We start from the raw sequence: 14,103 nt of genomic DNA, 5'->3' as shown, positions 1-14,103 counted from the left end.
CCCAACAGCGCCAACTGACGATGCTGGGCCTGAAGATGCGCCTGGAGACCCAGTGTCTCCTCCTCCTGACTCGCCAGAGGATACTCCAGAAGCCCCAACAGCGCCGGTGGATGAAGATGGACCCGAAGCAGTTGACCCGAGCGACACTGCAAGTCCCGATGCGGCGCCATCTCCGGATGATGAGGACACAGATCTACCAGCAAATGACATGCCGGACACAGAATCGCGCGATGCGGACGATGTGCCCGCAGTCGATGACGCAGAAGCTGGGGCAGCGGACGATTCCTTGGACTCTCTCGATGGACTCGATATTGCTGACGTGGACGATCCCTTTCCTGACGGCGGCGTGTTCTATGAAGACGCGGACAACGCAGACGCGCCCGATCTATTGCGTCGGACGGTGCCTGGCCCACCTGACCCATCTAGGTACTTGTCGGTACGCCAGCCTGCCGCAAAGAATCCAAAAGCGCTCTTCATCGATGGTTCCCGCGAGTGGCCAGGCCAAATTGGGCTAGACGTCCCAATACTGGCAGCCATGCTCATGTTGCTCCTGACACTCGGCGTGATACCCATCGTGCACACTATAAGATTACGTCGGGGCACTCGTCGTCGCATCGACTCACATGCACATCTTATGAGTCGGTAGGGCTCGCACACGTATAGAATGCATACGCGTCGACGCCCGGCTTGACCTCGAGTACTTCTTAGTGTCGTGATGTCAGCCGACATCAGCATTCGCCGGCAGGTGCTGAACTTGACACACCGAGTCCGCTTCTACTGCGAACATGGCCCAATTGGCGGGCGACGACGAGGCGCAAGGTCCGGCCGCATTGCTGAAATCGGACGATACCTCAGACATGGGCCGGCAAAGTCCTGGTCCAGATGCTGCCATTCGAAAGCTTGCAGTACCCGGACACGTCCAACACGGCGCAAGCCATGGACAAGGGCATCAGGGTCGTCATCATGATGACCAGTCTCAGCCTCACCATCAACAACGGCATCTCGCGCTTACAAAGGCAGATGTCCATGGCCCACAGATGCTCGCCTACGATGTGATAGAGCCATCAGATGTAGCAGAGTCCGTATCGTCTGCTCCGGTGAGCTTTGCCAAGCCAACGACGTCGCGACGTCACAAGGCGCACAAGACTAAGCCCGCTTCGACAATTTGGTGGACTCCGACAGCCGGCGACGCAGCATTCCCTTCATGGCAGGCTACGCACACATTCAATCCCTACATTGCGGAGCCGGCTGCCGCAACGGCCTGGTGGACGCCGGGACCAGATGACGGCGATTACACGCCACCTGCACCAGTGGCTGCTGAAATCGCGTCGTCTACTGCAATGACAATCCCAGAAGTCTCGTCAGTTCCGCCAATGCCAGATGCAGTCATGGCGGACTTGTCAGATGCCAGTACGGTACCCTGCAGCTCTACGGTATCCTCATTGTCCCTTGCAGCCGAAGTGGCGACCTCGAGCTCATTCTCGATTGAGGCTGCATCCAGCTTGTGCACAAGCTCTGCCGCGATGCAAACTGCGTCCATCTTTACCACGAGCTCTGCATCGGCGATAGCTACATGCAGCTCGAGCAAGACTTTCGCCTCGATGGACGTTGCTTCCATGTCGAGCGAGAGCGCTGCCTCGATGAAAGACATACCCGCTCCGAGCTTGAGCTTTGTACCGGCGGACGCCACAATCAGCTCAGGCGGGATTTCTGAGTCGACGAAAGCTGCTACCGCCACAAGCACAAGCTCTGCATCTCTCACAGCGCAAGCTGCTCCGCCGAGCACTCTCACCTCTACAACCGCTGCGATGTCCACATGTAGTGGTTCTATGAGCGATCAGGCCCTTCATGCAGCTAATGACATGACAGCGTCGAGCCCTTCGGCGCTGGCGGCAGCGGCTGAGGAAGCATCGTCGAGCGTCTTCGTCGTGACCAGCACGCAATATGTCTATCCCGATGGTAGCCCTGCCATCATCGATGCCATCGTTGACAATGAGAACGATAGCTACAGCAGACAAGTCGGTGTACCTACCTTGCGCCACCGGAGCTCATCCACGATCGGTTCGACCTATACGCTTTCGGTGACCGCTACAACGACAATCGCGCCTGGCACTCGCCCTACCGATATGCCCGAGCTGAATGCCCACGATACAGTCAATCTCGGCAACCTTAAGCTAACACGCACGACGGGTGTTCTCGTCTACATCATTATCGGGATGGCCTCAATTGCTATCCTTGCCAGCGCAGTCAGCTATGCCTTCTCTCGCATCTCACGGAACCGTCGCGGGGCACCCAGCGTATTTCGCAGCGAGTCTCGTCACGGTTACCCAGAGTCGGTTGTGACTGTTGAGGAACGGTCCGATGAAGCGAAGCCTGCACCTGATGGAATGACTCAGATCGACCTAGGCCAGGCAAGCGCGGAACGAGTCATGCCCTGGCAAAGTCCCTCGCGATTCGCCAAATCCCTCAAAGCCAGTGCATTACCTCGTCGGGTCTCGCCTTATGCGACTGAATTCTCTCCCGGTCGAACCTCTCGCACACTCGCTACGAGCACGTATAGCACGCACTCGGATCATCAAGTCAGCGAACTCATTCGACAGCGTGCAACGTCGACTAGTCGTCAGGCTCCGATGGAAGACCTGTAGAGCGGTGCATATCCTTCAACACATAACATCACCTGGATCTCGCATTCTCTAGCTTGCGAAGGCGCGCGGCTTGAAGCCTTTGGGCCTTTTGCGCCCTGAAGTCTGTCTCTGAAGTTGATGCTAATATGCTGTGGCTGTTGCGAGAGGCGCTAGCCGGAGCGCCAACTGAGTGAGCGAGATCGTCTAGCCGCACTTGTGCTTGGGCGATAGTTTGGCGGCGAGCAGGTGCCAAGTATGTACGCGCGTCTGGCTGTCGGATGGCATTGTATTGCCTCTGCTCGGCCGTACGGGCGCTGGCTTTTTGCTGCGCTGTCGCGACTTGGTCGTTCCATGTCTTCCTGATAGAATCCGTGAAGCTCAGCTCTGGCGGAGCGTTTGGCAGGACGGGTTGCTTCTTGCGCTCCGGGATATCGTAATAGTTGCGCACAGCTGGTAGTCTCATGATGAAGGCTTGGATCAGCGACCAGGTGTTGTTAATCGTCCAGTACCAGAGCATAGCCTGCAAAGACACCTTAGACAATGCCAATTGACTTTGCATCAGAGACTTACAGCGGGAAAGGTCGCAACAAAGGCAATGGAGACGACTGCAAGGAATCGAAAGGCGATCTTCATGTTCTTGCTTGCCTCGTTGCCCGTCTCTACACCAGTCTCGAGGACGATGAGCGTAGCGACAGCGCTTGCGATGGGTAGCGCATAGTAGGGATCGCGCAGCGTCAGATCGGTGAACCAGCCAAGGCCACCGTCAAGAAGGCTGGGGTACTTGGCATACGCCATACCTCGCAGCGCGAAGAAGAACGTGATGGCAGTTGTGGCTTGTGCAGCGACCGGGCCGAGCATCTTGAGTGGACTGCAGTTGTTAGCAATGTAAAGAGCCTGAGCTTTCTGCGAGACTGCCTGTACTTTGGCAGTATCGCTATTCGCCCTGGCCTCTTTCAGTTCGGCCATCAACGGTTTCATCTGCGGATTAATGTTCGCTATGCGCGCATTGTTGGCCATGCCGTTGGCGACGATGGGAAAGATGAGTGACCGAGTTATCACGACGGCGACGATGGTCGTTGCCCACCAGGGCAGTCCGGTAGCGGTATGTATGTTCTCGAGCATCTGCTGAACGAGCGAAGATGGCCACCAGCTCTGGCCTAGTCCGTATTCTGCTAACGTGTGCGAGGCAGTCTCGACATTGGCAACGACAGCGTCAGTGGTCGCCTCGACTTGCGCGACGACTTCCTCTGCCATGCTCTCTGCGGGCTGTGTTGAGACCTGAGCACTCTCCTGTGCCGTCGCTTGGGCGAGCTCGTTTGCGTCTGGTGAAGCGGCTGGCCAACTTGGCTCTTTGGGACCTAATCTGCCGAGTACATCGTACGACAGCGCTCGCCGTCCAAAGTCAACGTATCGACCACTCCGGCGAGTGGCTAGAGTTCGAGACGACGTCAACAGCAGGGAAGATGACGCCGGTCCTGCCGGTTGAGTGAGACGACGCCGACTTTGAGCGATCGATGAGCCTGAGAGATGCTCGAGCCTGGAATGCGCCAGAACGTCAGTGTGTGATCAGAGCGGGCGATCCTCTGCTTGCCTCAGCCGTGAAGGGCCTGCGATAGCCTGGCGAGACCTCTGCAGGAGCGACATCGTGGAGGCTGAAGGCTGTCAGGGTGAGCGCGAGTTTTATAGGGAAGTCGTCTCTCGAAGCGGCAAGGCAAGCAGTCGACTAGCTAAAGAGCAGCTCAACATATGGCAGAAGAGACCGTCAAGACAGGTGAGACGGCAGCGCCAGCAGCCCAGAAGGAGGCTGTCGTGCCCGCTGTCGTACTCGACAAATACAAGGCTGCGTCAAGCGTCGTCGGCAATGCGCTCAAGCATGTCCTCAGCCTGCTCGTCGACTCTGCCCTCATCCTCGACATCGTCACAAAGGGTGATCAGGCCATCACGGACGAGTGCGCCAACGTCTACAACAAGACCGGCGCTCACAAGGTCGCTAAAGGTGAACTTTGTCTCCTTTTTCCTGCTACCCTCGCCATTCGACGAAGAGCTCTCTCGTCGAGCTGCCCCGAAGCCTTCGGGATCTCCCTCGAACACCTTGCTGACCTTTGCACTCTTCTGGGGCACCAGGCATCTCCCATCCGACCTGCATCAGCGTCAACAACGTCGTGGCGCACTACAGCCCCTTGCCCTCAGACAGCGTTCATTCGATCACCAAGCTCTCCAAGGGAGACCTCGTCAAGGTTGTCATGGGCGCCCACATCGACGGCTACGCGAGTATCGCAGCAGAAACGCGCGTGCCCTCTCATTCAGATTGGGTCACACGAGCAAGCTCACCCGGGTCCTCGTGCGTGCAGGATCGTCGTAGGCGCGAGCAAAGAGGACCCTGTGACCGGTCGCAAGGCCGACCTGATCGCTGCTGCTCACCATGTCGCCGAGGCTGCGCTGAGAAGTGCCAAGGTTGGCGGCAAGAACTGGGAGGTCACCGATGGCGCAGCCAAGGTGCTGCACGAGTATGCTGGCAAGCTCAAGGGAATCGAAGGTATGCCCCGCCTTGAAGGCTAATGTGGACTAGAGCTGATGCTGGCTGGTACAGGCATGTCCTCGCATCAAGTCAGTCCAGCAGCGCAGAGTACAACATGAGCTGATGAGTGGCTGAATGAAAGCACCTACAAAACGACATCTATGCCAAGAAAACGATCACCGTCTTTCCCACCTCAGAGGGTCGAAGAGACTCTGACAACAACTTTCTGCTCGAAGAGGGCGATGTGTTCGCTCTCGATGTCATCGTCACAAGCGGCGAGGAAGGAAAGGTAAGCCCATCTCACATGTCGTTGGCCTCCTCCTGACACGCGTGGTAGGCCAAAGCGACAGGCAATGTCCCTACGACAGTGTATGGCAAGACGTCATCGGCATACCAACTCAAAATGAAGACTTCTCGTGCGACATTCTCAGAAGTCTCAAAGAAGGCCGGCTCCTTCCCTTTCTCCCTCAGAATTCTGGACGACGAACGAAGAGCGAAGCTGGGCATGCAAGAGTGCGTCCAGCATGGTCTCATGAAGCCCTTTGATGTCTAGTGCGTACACTCAACCTTGCGAGCCCGTGATGAGACCTGAAGAGCCTGATGCAGCACGGCCGACAAGAGCTCCGACTTGGTCGCGCAAGTCATGGTCACGTTTATGCTCGGTAAGACGGGCGTGACGAGGCTGAGCCACACGCCTCACTTCTTCTCTGCCGAGCTGGTCAAGCCAGACACAGAGATCAAGTCGGAAGAAGTCAAGGCGCTGCTGAGTCAGCCGCTCAAAGTAGACAAGAAGAAGGCCGCCAAGAAGGCCAAAAAAGCGGCAGAAGCAGCATGAAGCTAGAAGCTCTGCCGCTCGATCGCGAATACTGCCCCAATGTATTGCATATATGTACCCGCTCGCATGCGCACGTGCTGGGCCGTTACTGCATCAACGGCGATGTTCAAGCAGAGTGTGCGCGCTGTAGGTGCACCGCTGTTGGCATGTCTCGCGGCGCGGTCAAGCGATCTTGCATAGGCACCTCATTCTCTCGATTGGCAGCTTCAAGATCTGCCAAAGGAGGATCTGAACGCACGATGGGCAGCGCTCCAGGGTTGCTTGCCGTCACTGGGCGGATGATCAGCGCCGTAGACGGCGGCGAGAGAGAGACGCGTCGGCTTACCCCAAGTGGTGCGGTCCATGGGACACTGCTTCTTGGACTGGTCCGTGCTGAGCCACTTGAGTATGCAATGCATATGGAAGACATGCGAACATTCTCCCCACACTGTCGCGCGAGCGATCAACCTCGAGATAGGCGCACGACCCGAGCAAACTGACTGAGTGGACATTCGTCGCCGGGACGCTTGCAGTCCTGGCAGCAGCCATCAAACGGAGCTCGACAGATACCGCACACGTCTTCCTCCTCGTCCTCTTCTCTGTCGTCTCCGTCCGGGGCAGCCTTGTTGGTGGAGGAAAACAAGATCGAGGCAGAGTGGTCGACAGAGGCGTTTGAGGTACGTCGTTGGACGCCTGAAGTCGCTTTGCCGAGCTCCCATGCCCAGACTGCGACTGGCCTGTACTCGACCAGCGTGATCTTCATCCCATCTGACTGCCTGAGGCGTCAGCGGACTAGTCCCTTGCTAGTCGAGTCGAGTCGCGCGTCGTGCGAGTCGTGCCGTGTCCGTCTGCCTGCGAGATCCAATGGCCGATGCTATCTCGCCCTCACCGCCGGATCTGGTTCCACCGCCCAGCACGGGCACGCACACAACGTCTCAATACACTGCCACGCTGAAGTCTGTCGCAGGCCCGGAGCTAGACCCAGAGACGGAGGAATTATGGTCGTCCAGAGCGTTGTTACTCGTCAGTGACCTGGATCGAGATAGCCACGCGATAGCTCATCACTGTGCCCTTCTCGACAGGTGCTGCTCCTCCTGATCCTGTCTTTCTGGACGGCCTACTACCGTGAGAGCAGATCGGCACGCTCTATCGGTGCGCGCTGACCCGTCGAGATAGTCAAGGTACGCAAGATCAAGAGCGTTCACGAGACGATTGTAGCAACCTTTGCTGGCGAGTGAAGTCCTCTCAGTGCAGCTCTGTACTCGTCTGAGCGCGTCCGTGCAGGCATGTTCGTCGGATTCGTCATACGGGTCCTGCCAGGCGACGCGATACAAGGCATGCTCACGTTCAAGAGCACCATCATGCTCAATGTCTTGCTGCCCCCCATCATTCTCAACAGTGGCTTCGAGCTCCGGCAGGCATGTCATCATGTCTGACCACCGTACGGCTCGTGCTGATGTGCAACTTCGCAGGAGAACTTCTTTCGCAACTTTGGCGTCATCCTCACTTTCGCGTTCACTGGCACCTTCATCTCTGCCATCGTGCTCGGGTGAGCGACTTGTTCAAGCTGAACGTATAGCCACTGATCGCTATCGATACAGCGTGCTGGTGTATATATGGGCTCTGCTAGGACTCGAAGGACTGTCGTTGACGCTCATCGAATGTCTCATCTACGGCACGACCCTCAGCGCGACAGACCCCGTCACGATCCTCGCCATCTTCAATGCCCTCAAGGTCGACCCAAAGCTATACAGTGTCATCTTTGGCGAGTCCATCCTCAACGATGCTGTCGCTATCGTCATGTTCGAGTAAGCGCACCCTCTGTAGCACGCTCAATACGCAACCTTACGATGGGCCGTACAGAACGCTGTCAAAGTTTCATGGCGAGAAGATCCATCTGCTGTCTTTCTTCCACGGCGTGGGCATCTTCCTTCTCACGTTCTGCACTTCCATGGCGCTCGGCGTCATCTTTGGCCTCGGACTCTCGCTCATGCTCAAGCACTCCAACCTGGCTCACTACCCCGAGATCGAGAGCTGTCTCGTCACGCTGACGGCGTACACGAGCTACTTCTTCAGCAATGGTCTCACGATGAGCGGTTCGTCCATTTCCTCTCGAGGCAGCGCGAAACTGATGACAGCGCGCCCACAGGCATCGTGTCCCTGCTGTTCTGTGGCATCACGCTCAAGCACTATGCCTATCACAACATGTCACGACGGACACAGAGAGCGACGAAATACATCTTCCGTACGCTCGCACAGCTGTGCGAGAATTTCATCTTCATCTATCTCGGCCTGGCCCTCTTCACTCAAAAGCAACTCGTCTACAAGCCTATCTTCATCCTCGTCACTGCACTGGCAGTTTGTGTAGCACGTTATGCTGCCGTATTCCCCATATCCAAGCTCATCAACGTCGTCTTCAAAGCGCGCGGTCAGCGACATGACGAGCTACCGCATTCTTACCAGATGATGCTCTTCTGGGCCGGCCTCAGAGGTGCAGTCGGCGTGGCTCTCGCAGCGGGCCTGACGGGGGATGGCGCCGCTGCTCTGCGTACCAGCGTCCTCGTCACCGTCGTGCTGACTGTCATCTTCTTTGGCGGGACGACCGGCCGGATGGTGGAGATCCTCGGCATTCGCACTGGTGTGGACGAAGAAGATGATAGCTCTGAGGACGAAGGCTATGCGGGCATCTCGGGCAGTACGAATCAGTATCACGAGGTCAGCCACGCGCACAACTCGAAGCAATCACTGCAATCCATGGAGAATGGCTTGGCGTCAGCGGACGACAGTCAGTACATCGACTGGAGTACAAGAGGTCATCATCGTCAGCAGTCCAACGGCTCGCGGAACGTACCTTATCCCTCTATGCCGCCAAGGCACAATCGTCACTTTAGCGATCAATCGATTGGAGAAGAAGATGACGAGACCGAATCGCCCACCAGACTAGACCCAGATCGAGCAGACGAGCCGCCGCCTGCTGACGGACAAGACCATACGCAACATGTCTGGCGAGACGGTCAGTGGTTCAACGTTTTGGACGAACGCTTCCTCCTGCCTGTCTTCTCGAACGCGACTGCTTCGCGGCGACAACAGTCCAAAAAGCAGGCGTCCAGACTGGCGCGACACCAGAGCGGCCAGTACGGTGATATGTCGCTCGACGAGGGGGACCTCGCGGGCAGTGGCGCCGACTCGCCCGTCAACAAGCGTGACAGCTCCTCGTCAGTGCCCAAGAAGGATTTTGAGGGCACTTTCTCAAGTGTCCTATCCTCGTTGGTTTCGGGCAACCCGGGCGTAAGCTCATCAGGCGTATCGGCGCCCAGTACGAGCGCGAGCAATTTTGCCGCCGCCATGTTGGGAAACGGGAGGAAAAGAAGAGAGAGTGACGATCCTGCCTCACCGGGCGATCAGGATGATGGCTCCACGATCGATCTCTCCCTGGCCGGTAGAACGAGTATGCATCCAGATAACGCTAGCCGAAGCCGGACAAGCCAGTCCTCATCGGCCAGTCTGGTGCCACAGACCATCGTGACCGCACGCAGGACAAGCGCAGACGACGTTAACGACTGGCGATAGACATACGTGTTACCACTACTTCTTCCTGTTGTAACAATAGCAAGCCCATTTGTCAGTTGTCGCGAGTGCAGCAAGAGCGAGGCAACGAACTTGATGTCTTTGCGCTTGATCGTATCACGCTTTTCTCCGTTGTGCACAAAGACGCCCTTGCCTCTGTAGGGTTCCGGCGGTCTGATCATGCCCGTCAGCATCGCTCGAGGCAGACAAGGACGAGAAGAAGCGGCGTACCTTTGCCGTCGGATATTTGCTGCATACTCGCCCAGGAGATGGTTGTCGACACTTGTGATGACGACGCGGGTGGGCGAAAGCACTTCGGCAGTCATGCCTGGTGGCAAGGGTGCCTCAAAAGGATTTGGATAGCCCAATCTGAACGTCAGCTGCTGACCGCCCGTGTCTGACTTTGGATTCGGCTCGAGTGTGACGCGATAGCCAACGCCGACGAGTTCGATCTCCCTCGTGAAGGGAACAGTGACGCCTCTGATGGCATTGTAGATGAGCATGCGAGTGAGACCCCAGACTCCTCGCTGGTACTTGACGGCTGGCTTTGCTATCTCAACTTGTACGGTCGAGCCAGCGTTGGCCGGCGAAAGAGTCTTTGGCGTCTTATTGGGCAGTACAGTGTCGCCGACTCGCAAGGTGACGCAGCTCGCAATCTCTACGTTCACGATCCCCTTTGGACCCGTGACGGCCAGCTCGGCCAGATCCATCCTCGCTCGTTTTGCAGACGGTTTGTCGGGCAAAGGACGAATGCTGAAGGAGATGCCCGGAGGTATCTCGACAGGGTCCTTGCCGACGTGAGATCTAGCCGTCGCTGACTTTGAGAAGCCTGCTCGTAAGCGTACACGTAGCGCTCGGCAGGTACATGGCAGCATGCTCGGAGGCCAGGCGGCAAGTTCGACTTGTCGCGCGAGATTCGATCGACTTGGTCGAGTGACGACAATCCACAGCATCAGATCGCTCGACACCGGCCTCTGCAGATGACATTCCTCGTCTACTCTGCCCTCGCGGTAGCCCTGACAGGCTGCCTAGCAAGGGCAGACGCATTGTCGCCCCAGCCGATGATGCTCTCCATACGCCAGCCCAATGTGACGACATTCAGCGATCTCAGGTCATCAGTGCGACCGTTCGCAGGCTTGTCACTGCCTCAGAGGGACAAGGAATGCCCGCCATGCTTCAATTGCCAGCTACCGGCGTTCAATTGCTTGCAATTTGGAGAATGTAATCCTTATGATGGCCAGTGTCGCTGTCCAGAGGGCTTCGGTGGCCAGAACTGTAGCGAGCCATTGTGCGGCTCGCTCGCAGATGGCAACGAGCGCTATCCTCGCACAGACGGTCAATGCGAGTGTCCCTTAGGCTGGACGGGGATCAATTGCAATGGTGAGACTGGTAATAGTCAATCGAGATAAAGCGATGCTGACCCTCGATACGCGTACAGTGTGTCAGACCGATGAGGCCTGTGTACCGCTCGTCGCTGCACCTGATAGAGGCAATGGCGCACCCTACAGCTATCTGCCTGGCTCTGAAGACGCACAGCGCTATCAGATATCGAAGGACGCGTCAGCTGAGCCGCCCAAGCCAGGCGCAAGCAATGGCGCAGTCTGCTACAAAGGAGGCTACACGGTCAACCGGATGCATCAGATGTGCGATGTTACCAGTACATCTGCTGCCATCTATCTGTGAAGATATACTGACCAAGCACCCTGCACAGACCGAAAGATCCTTGACATGCTGCCCGATCGCGCACCGCAAGTCACTTTCACGTGTGACAATAGCACGGCCACATGTGGCTTCCAATTCTGGATCGGCCAGCTGGAGTCGTTCTATTGCGGTCTTCGAGACTGTCAAAGCAGCATCGAGATCGGCTACGATGTCAACACGACCGACTACAGGTGTCAGGAGGTCGAATGCAGCTGTATTGCCGAACGCATGCTCTGCGGCGAAGATGGCTCGGTCGACATATCAGACTTTCTCACAGAAGAGATCAGAGGACCCGGCAGATTCTCTTGCAAGTCTGACGGATCTGGCTGCAAGTTCGAGGAGCCAGCGATGAATAATCTCATCAACGACATCTTCGGCGACAGCTACATTACGCTCAATTGCGAATCGGGAGAGTGCATGCACTATTCCCAGGTGCCAGGCTTCAGGATACCTGACCCGCCTGACAATAGCGCTCTGGTCGCATTCTCGATCGCATTTGCCGGTTTGCTCGTCGTCGGCTTCTCTCTGCTCTTTTGGTACTTGGGCCGAGCCCATAAGCACCCCGACTACCTCGGGCGCGGCACGATACAGTTGCCAGAAGACGAGACTGACAAGCTCATGTCGGAGCATATCCCAGCTGCACTCCATTTCGCTGATCTGACTTATACTGTCAACGGCAAGACTGTGCTGTCGGGCGTCTGCGGATCCGTCAAGCCTGGGCAGCTGTTGGCTATCGTAGGCGCATCTGGCGCTGGCAAATCGACCTTCCTAGACATCCTTGCGAAGAAGGACAAGCGAGGGACTGTCAGCGGGACGGTGCTCGTCAATGGACGTACCATCCCAGACAACAAGTACAAGCGCATCATCGGCTATGTCGATCAAGAGGACACACTCATGTCGACCTTGACAGTCTACGAGACCGTCTTCTATTCAGCTCAGCTCAGGCTGCCGCGCGAGATGAGCTTGGCCGCAAAGCGATTGCGCACGCTCGAGACTATGCACGAGCTGGGTATCCTCAGCATCAGAGATTCTCGCATCGGTGAGACGGGCAAGCGTTCGATCTCTGGCGGAGAAAAGCGAAGGGTCTCGATCGCATGCGAGCTCGTCACTTCACCTTCCGTGCTTTTCCTCGACGAGCCAACTTCGGGCCTGGACGCATACAACGCATTCAACGTCGTGGATTGCCTTAGCGCATTGGCGAGGAATTACAACAGGACGGTCATCTTTACGATACATCAACCTCGCAGCAATATCATCTCGTTGTTTGACCAGCTGCTACTCTTGGCCAAGGGCAGGACTGTCTATTCTGGATCATACGATCACTGTCAGGCGTATTTCGAAAGCATCGGTCATGCCTGCCCGCCTGGCTACAATCTAGCAGACTTTCTCAGTGAGCATTGCTTCCTTGCTGCCTCTGATTCCCACTAAACTCTCGTTACAGTCGATCTCACGTCAAGAAAGGACGATACAGAGATCAGCAAGAGGTCGAGACTAAGTGGTGACGGAGATGATGCAGAGCTTGACGAGCCAGCACTCACTTCTCGGCTGGCGCGCTCACAGAACTCCAACTCCGAGACACAGAGACAGCAGAACGGTCAGAGCGTGATGCAAACCGCGGGCAGCAGATTCAGCAGACCAGAGTCATCATCTCCTCGTGTACAGGAACTCGTAGACACCTTTTCAGCGAGTCACATGGCTACTGCCTTTCGCGAAGAGCTGTCGACCTTTCAAAACGCGATCAGCAGCACTTTGGCAATTGCAGACGGTTCTGCTCTTCGCGATCTGGAGATCGACAGCGAGGTGCGAGGTTATCGCAAGGCCGGGCTATGGACGCAATTTACTATCCTCAGCGGTCGCGCGTTCAAAAACCTATATCGCAATCCGATGCTTATGCTCTCCCACTATGTATTGTCGGTCGTTCTCGCTCTCGTCTGTGCCTTCNTNTTCCGCAATGTTACGGACGACATTCCTGGCTTTCAGAACAGGATGGGTCTCTTCTTCTTTGTTCTGGCACTCTTCGGCTTCTCTTGCTTGACGAGCCTCACTGTCTTTGCCAACGAGCGGATATTATTCATGCGCGAGCGATCGAATGGGTACTACAGTCCTTTCACCTATTTCACTGCAAAGGTGCTCTTCGACATACTGCCACTGCGCNTCGTGCCACCCTTCATTCTAGGCGCGATCATCTATCGACCTGTCGGTCTCGTGCCGACTGTTACAGAGTTCTGGAATTTCATCCTCATCCTGGTGCTATTCAACCTCGTCGCGAGCTCGGTGGTTCTGTTCATCAGCATCGTCATTAGCGACAACGGCGTTGCTAACCTAGTCGGAAGCCTCGTCATGCTCTTCAAGCAAGTCATCCGACATGCTTGCGTCTCTGTGACTGACTTCTTACGGCAGCCTGCTGTTCGCTGGCCTCTTGATCAATCGCGACAAGGTTCCGCAAGCTGTCGGTTGGCTGCAGACAATCTCATTCTTTCATGCCGCATTCGAATCGCTGCTCGTCAACGAGCTTCGGTATTTGCAGCTCAAGGACCATCGAGTGAGTCCACGTGGCATCAGGNCCGTACAGTATTGACGCGCCTCTGCAGTATGGTGTCGATATTGAGGTTCCGTCGGCGACAATCCTCAGTATGTTTGGCTTCAGAGGTATGTCAAGCTGCATNGCTTGCGACAAGCTGATGAGAGGAACTCGCAGCGAGTCAACTGTATGCCGATGCTGNTATCTTACTCGCTTTCTTNGTNGCCTTCACNGCAGCATCTCTCCTTGCGTTACAGCTNTTNGTCAAGGAGAAGCGGTGATGCGCTCCGGTGTAGGCATGCATGATGACGCGTCATTCATTGGTTCATGCCACAGTACATAGCTCAGTCAACAGATT

At 56.4% G+C, this 14,103-nt stretch overlaps 7 protein-coding genes across 7 annotated transcripts; 4 read left to right on the top strand and 3 right to left on the bottom strand.

Annotated features, from left to right (window-relative positions):
* Positions 1-604: 604 nt before the first annotated feature.
* L969DRAFT_170393 (uncharacterized protein) lies at positions 605-2,774 on the top strand. Its single transcript, XM_014715793.1, has one exon. The coding sequence runs from the start codon at positions 786-788 to the stop codon at positions 2,643-2,645; it is 1,860 nt and encodes a 619-aa protein (XP_014571279.1). The 5' UTR covers positions 605-785; the 3' UTR covers positions 2,646-2,774.
* On the bottom strand, positions 2,674-4,268 carry L969DRAFT_92122 (uncharacterized protein; the record flags this gene model as incomplete). Its single annotated transcript, XM_014715792.1, has 3 exons — positions 2,674-3,144; positions 3,195-4,161; positions 4,216-4,268. 3 exons carry the CDS (start codon positions 4,266-4,268, stop codon positions 2,674-2,676), a joined length of 1,491 nt encoding a protein of 496 aa, XP_014571278.1.
* Positions 4,232-6,219, top strand: L969DRAFT_84565 (uncharacterized protein). The gene is made up of 7 exons (XM_014715791.1): positions 4,232-4,620; positions 4,749-4,911; positions 4,976-5,160; positions 5,215-5,231; positions 5,285-5,431; positions 5,480-5,694; positions 5,749-6,219. Exons 1-7 carry the CDS (start codon positions 4,371-4,373, stop codon positions 5,975-5,977), a joined length of 1,206 nt encoding a protein of 401 aa, XP_014571277.1. The 5' UTR covers positions 4,232-4,370; the 3' UTR covers positions 5,978-6,219.
* Positions 5,999-6,845, bottom strand: L969DRAFT_84563 (uncharacterized protein). Its single transcript, XM_014715790.1, has 3 exons — positions 6,458-6,845; positions 6,303-6,404; positions 5,999-6,247 (listed from the first exon to the last, which is right to left on the bottom strand). The coding sequence occupies exons 1-3, from the start codon at positions 6,717-6,719 to the stop codon at positions 6,084-6,086; spliced, it is 528 nt and encodes a 175-aa protein (XP_014571276.1). The 5' UTR covers positions 6,720-6,845; the 3' UTR covers positions 5,999-6,083.
* On the top strand, positions 6,821-9,526 carry L969DRAFT_92119 (uncharacterized protein; the record flags this gene model as incomplete). The annotated part of the gene is made up of 9 exons (XM_014715789.1): positions 6,821-6,875; positions 6,924-6,979; positions 7,039-7,081; positions 7,133-7,186; positions 7,241-7,374; positions 7,429-7,505; positions 7,558-7,764; positions 7,820-8,052; positions 8,106-9,526. The coding sequence occupies 9 exons, from the start codon at positions 6,821-6,823 to the stop codon at positions 9,524-9,526; spliced, it is 2,280 nt and encodes a 759-aa protein (XP_014571275.1).
* On the bottom strand, positions 9,499-10,398 carry L969DRAFT_101132 (uncharacterized protein; the record flags this gene model as incomplete). Its single annotated transcript, XM_014715788.1, has 3 exons — positions 9,499-9,551; positions 9,617-9,697; positions 9,755-10,398. The coding sequence occupies 3 exons, from the start codon at positions 10,396-10,398 to the stop codon at positions 9,542-9,544; spliced, it is 735 nt and encodes a 244-aa protein (XP_014571274.1). The 3' UTR covers positions 9,499-9,541.
* A 189-nt stretch (positions 10,399-10,587) lies between these two features.
* L969DRAFT_92117 (uncharacterized protein) lies at positions 10,588-13,259 on the top strand (the record flags this gene model as incomplete). Its single annotated transcript, XM_014715787.1, has 5 exons — positions 10,588-10,903; positions 10,962-11,180; positions 11,235-12,614; positions 12,666-13,167; positions 13,205-13,259. The coding sequence occupies 5 exons, from the start codon at positions 10,588-10,590 to the stop codon at positions 13,257-13,259; spliced, it is 2,472 nt and encodes an 823-aa protein (XP_014571273.1).
* Positions 13,260-14,103: the final 844 nt, after the last annotated feature.

The sequence above is a fragment of the Mixia osmundae genome (assembly GCF_000708205.1).
Source record: "Mixia osmundae IAM 14324 unplaced genomic scaffold scaffold_1, whole genome shotgun sequence".
NCBI lineage: Eukaryota > Fungi > Basidiomycota > Mixiomycetes > Mixiales > Mixiaceae > Mixia > Mixia osmundae.
The sequence above is the reverse complement of the archived record's forward strand: the minus strand, read 5'-3'. Positions and strand labels throughout refer to the sequence as shown.

Excerpts from the sequence above, each read along its gene's own strand:
- L969DRAFT_170393 (XM_014715793.1), top strand. The coding sequence starts at position 786 with ATGGCCCAATTGGCGGGCGACGACGAGGCGCAAGGTCCGGCCGCATTG.
- L969DRAFT_84565 (XM_014715791.1), top strand. The coding sequence starts at position 4,371 with ATGGCAGAAGAGACCGTCAAGACAGGTGAGACGGCAGCGCCAGCAGCC. Across the intron at positions 4,912-4,975 it reads GCGAGTATCGCAGCAGAAAC|GATCGTCGTAGGCGCGAGCA; the intron begins GCGCGTGCCCTC and ends TCGTGCGTGCAG. Across the intron at positions 5,695-5,748 it reads ATGAAGCCCTTTGATGTCTA|CACGGCCGACAAGAGCTCCG; the intron begins GTGCGTACACTC and ends AGCCTGATGCAG.
- L969DRAFT_84563 (XM_014715790.1), bottom strand. The coding sequence starts at position 6,719 with ATGAAGATCACGCTGGTCGAGTACAGGCCAGTCGCAGTCTGGGCATGG. Across the intron at positions 6,405-6,457 it reads CGGCGACGAATGTCCACTCA|TGTGGGGAGAATGTTCGCAT; the intron begins GTCAGTTTGCTC and ends CTCGCGCGACAG. Across the intron at positions 6,248-6,302 it reads CATGGACCGCACCACTTGGG|TGACGGCAAGCAACCCTGGA; the intron begins GTAAGCCGACGC and ends TCATCCGCCCAG.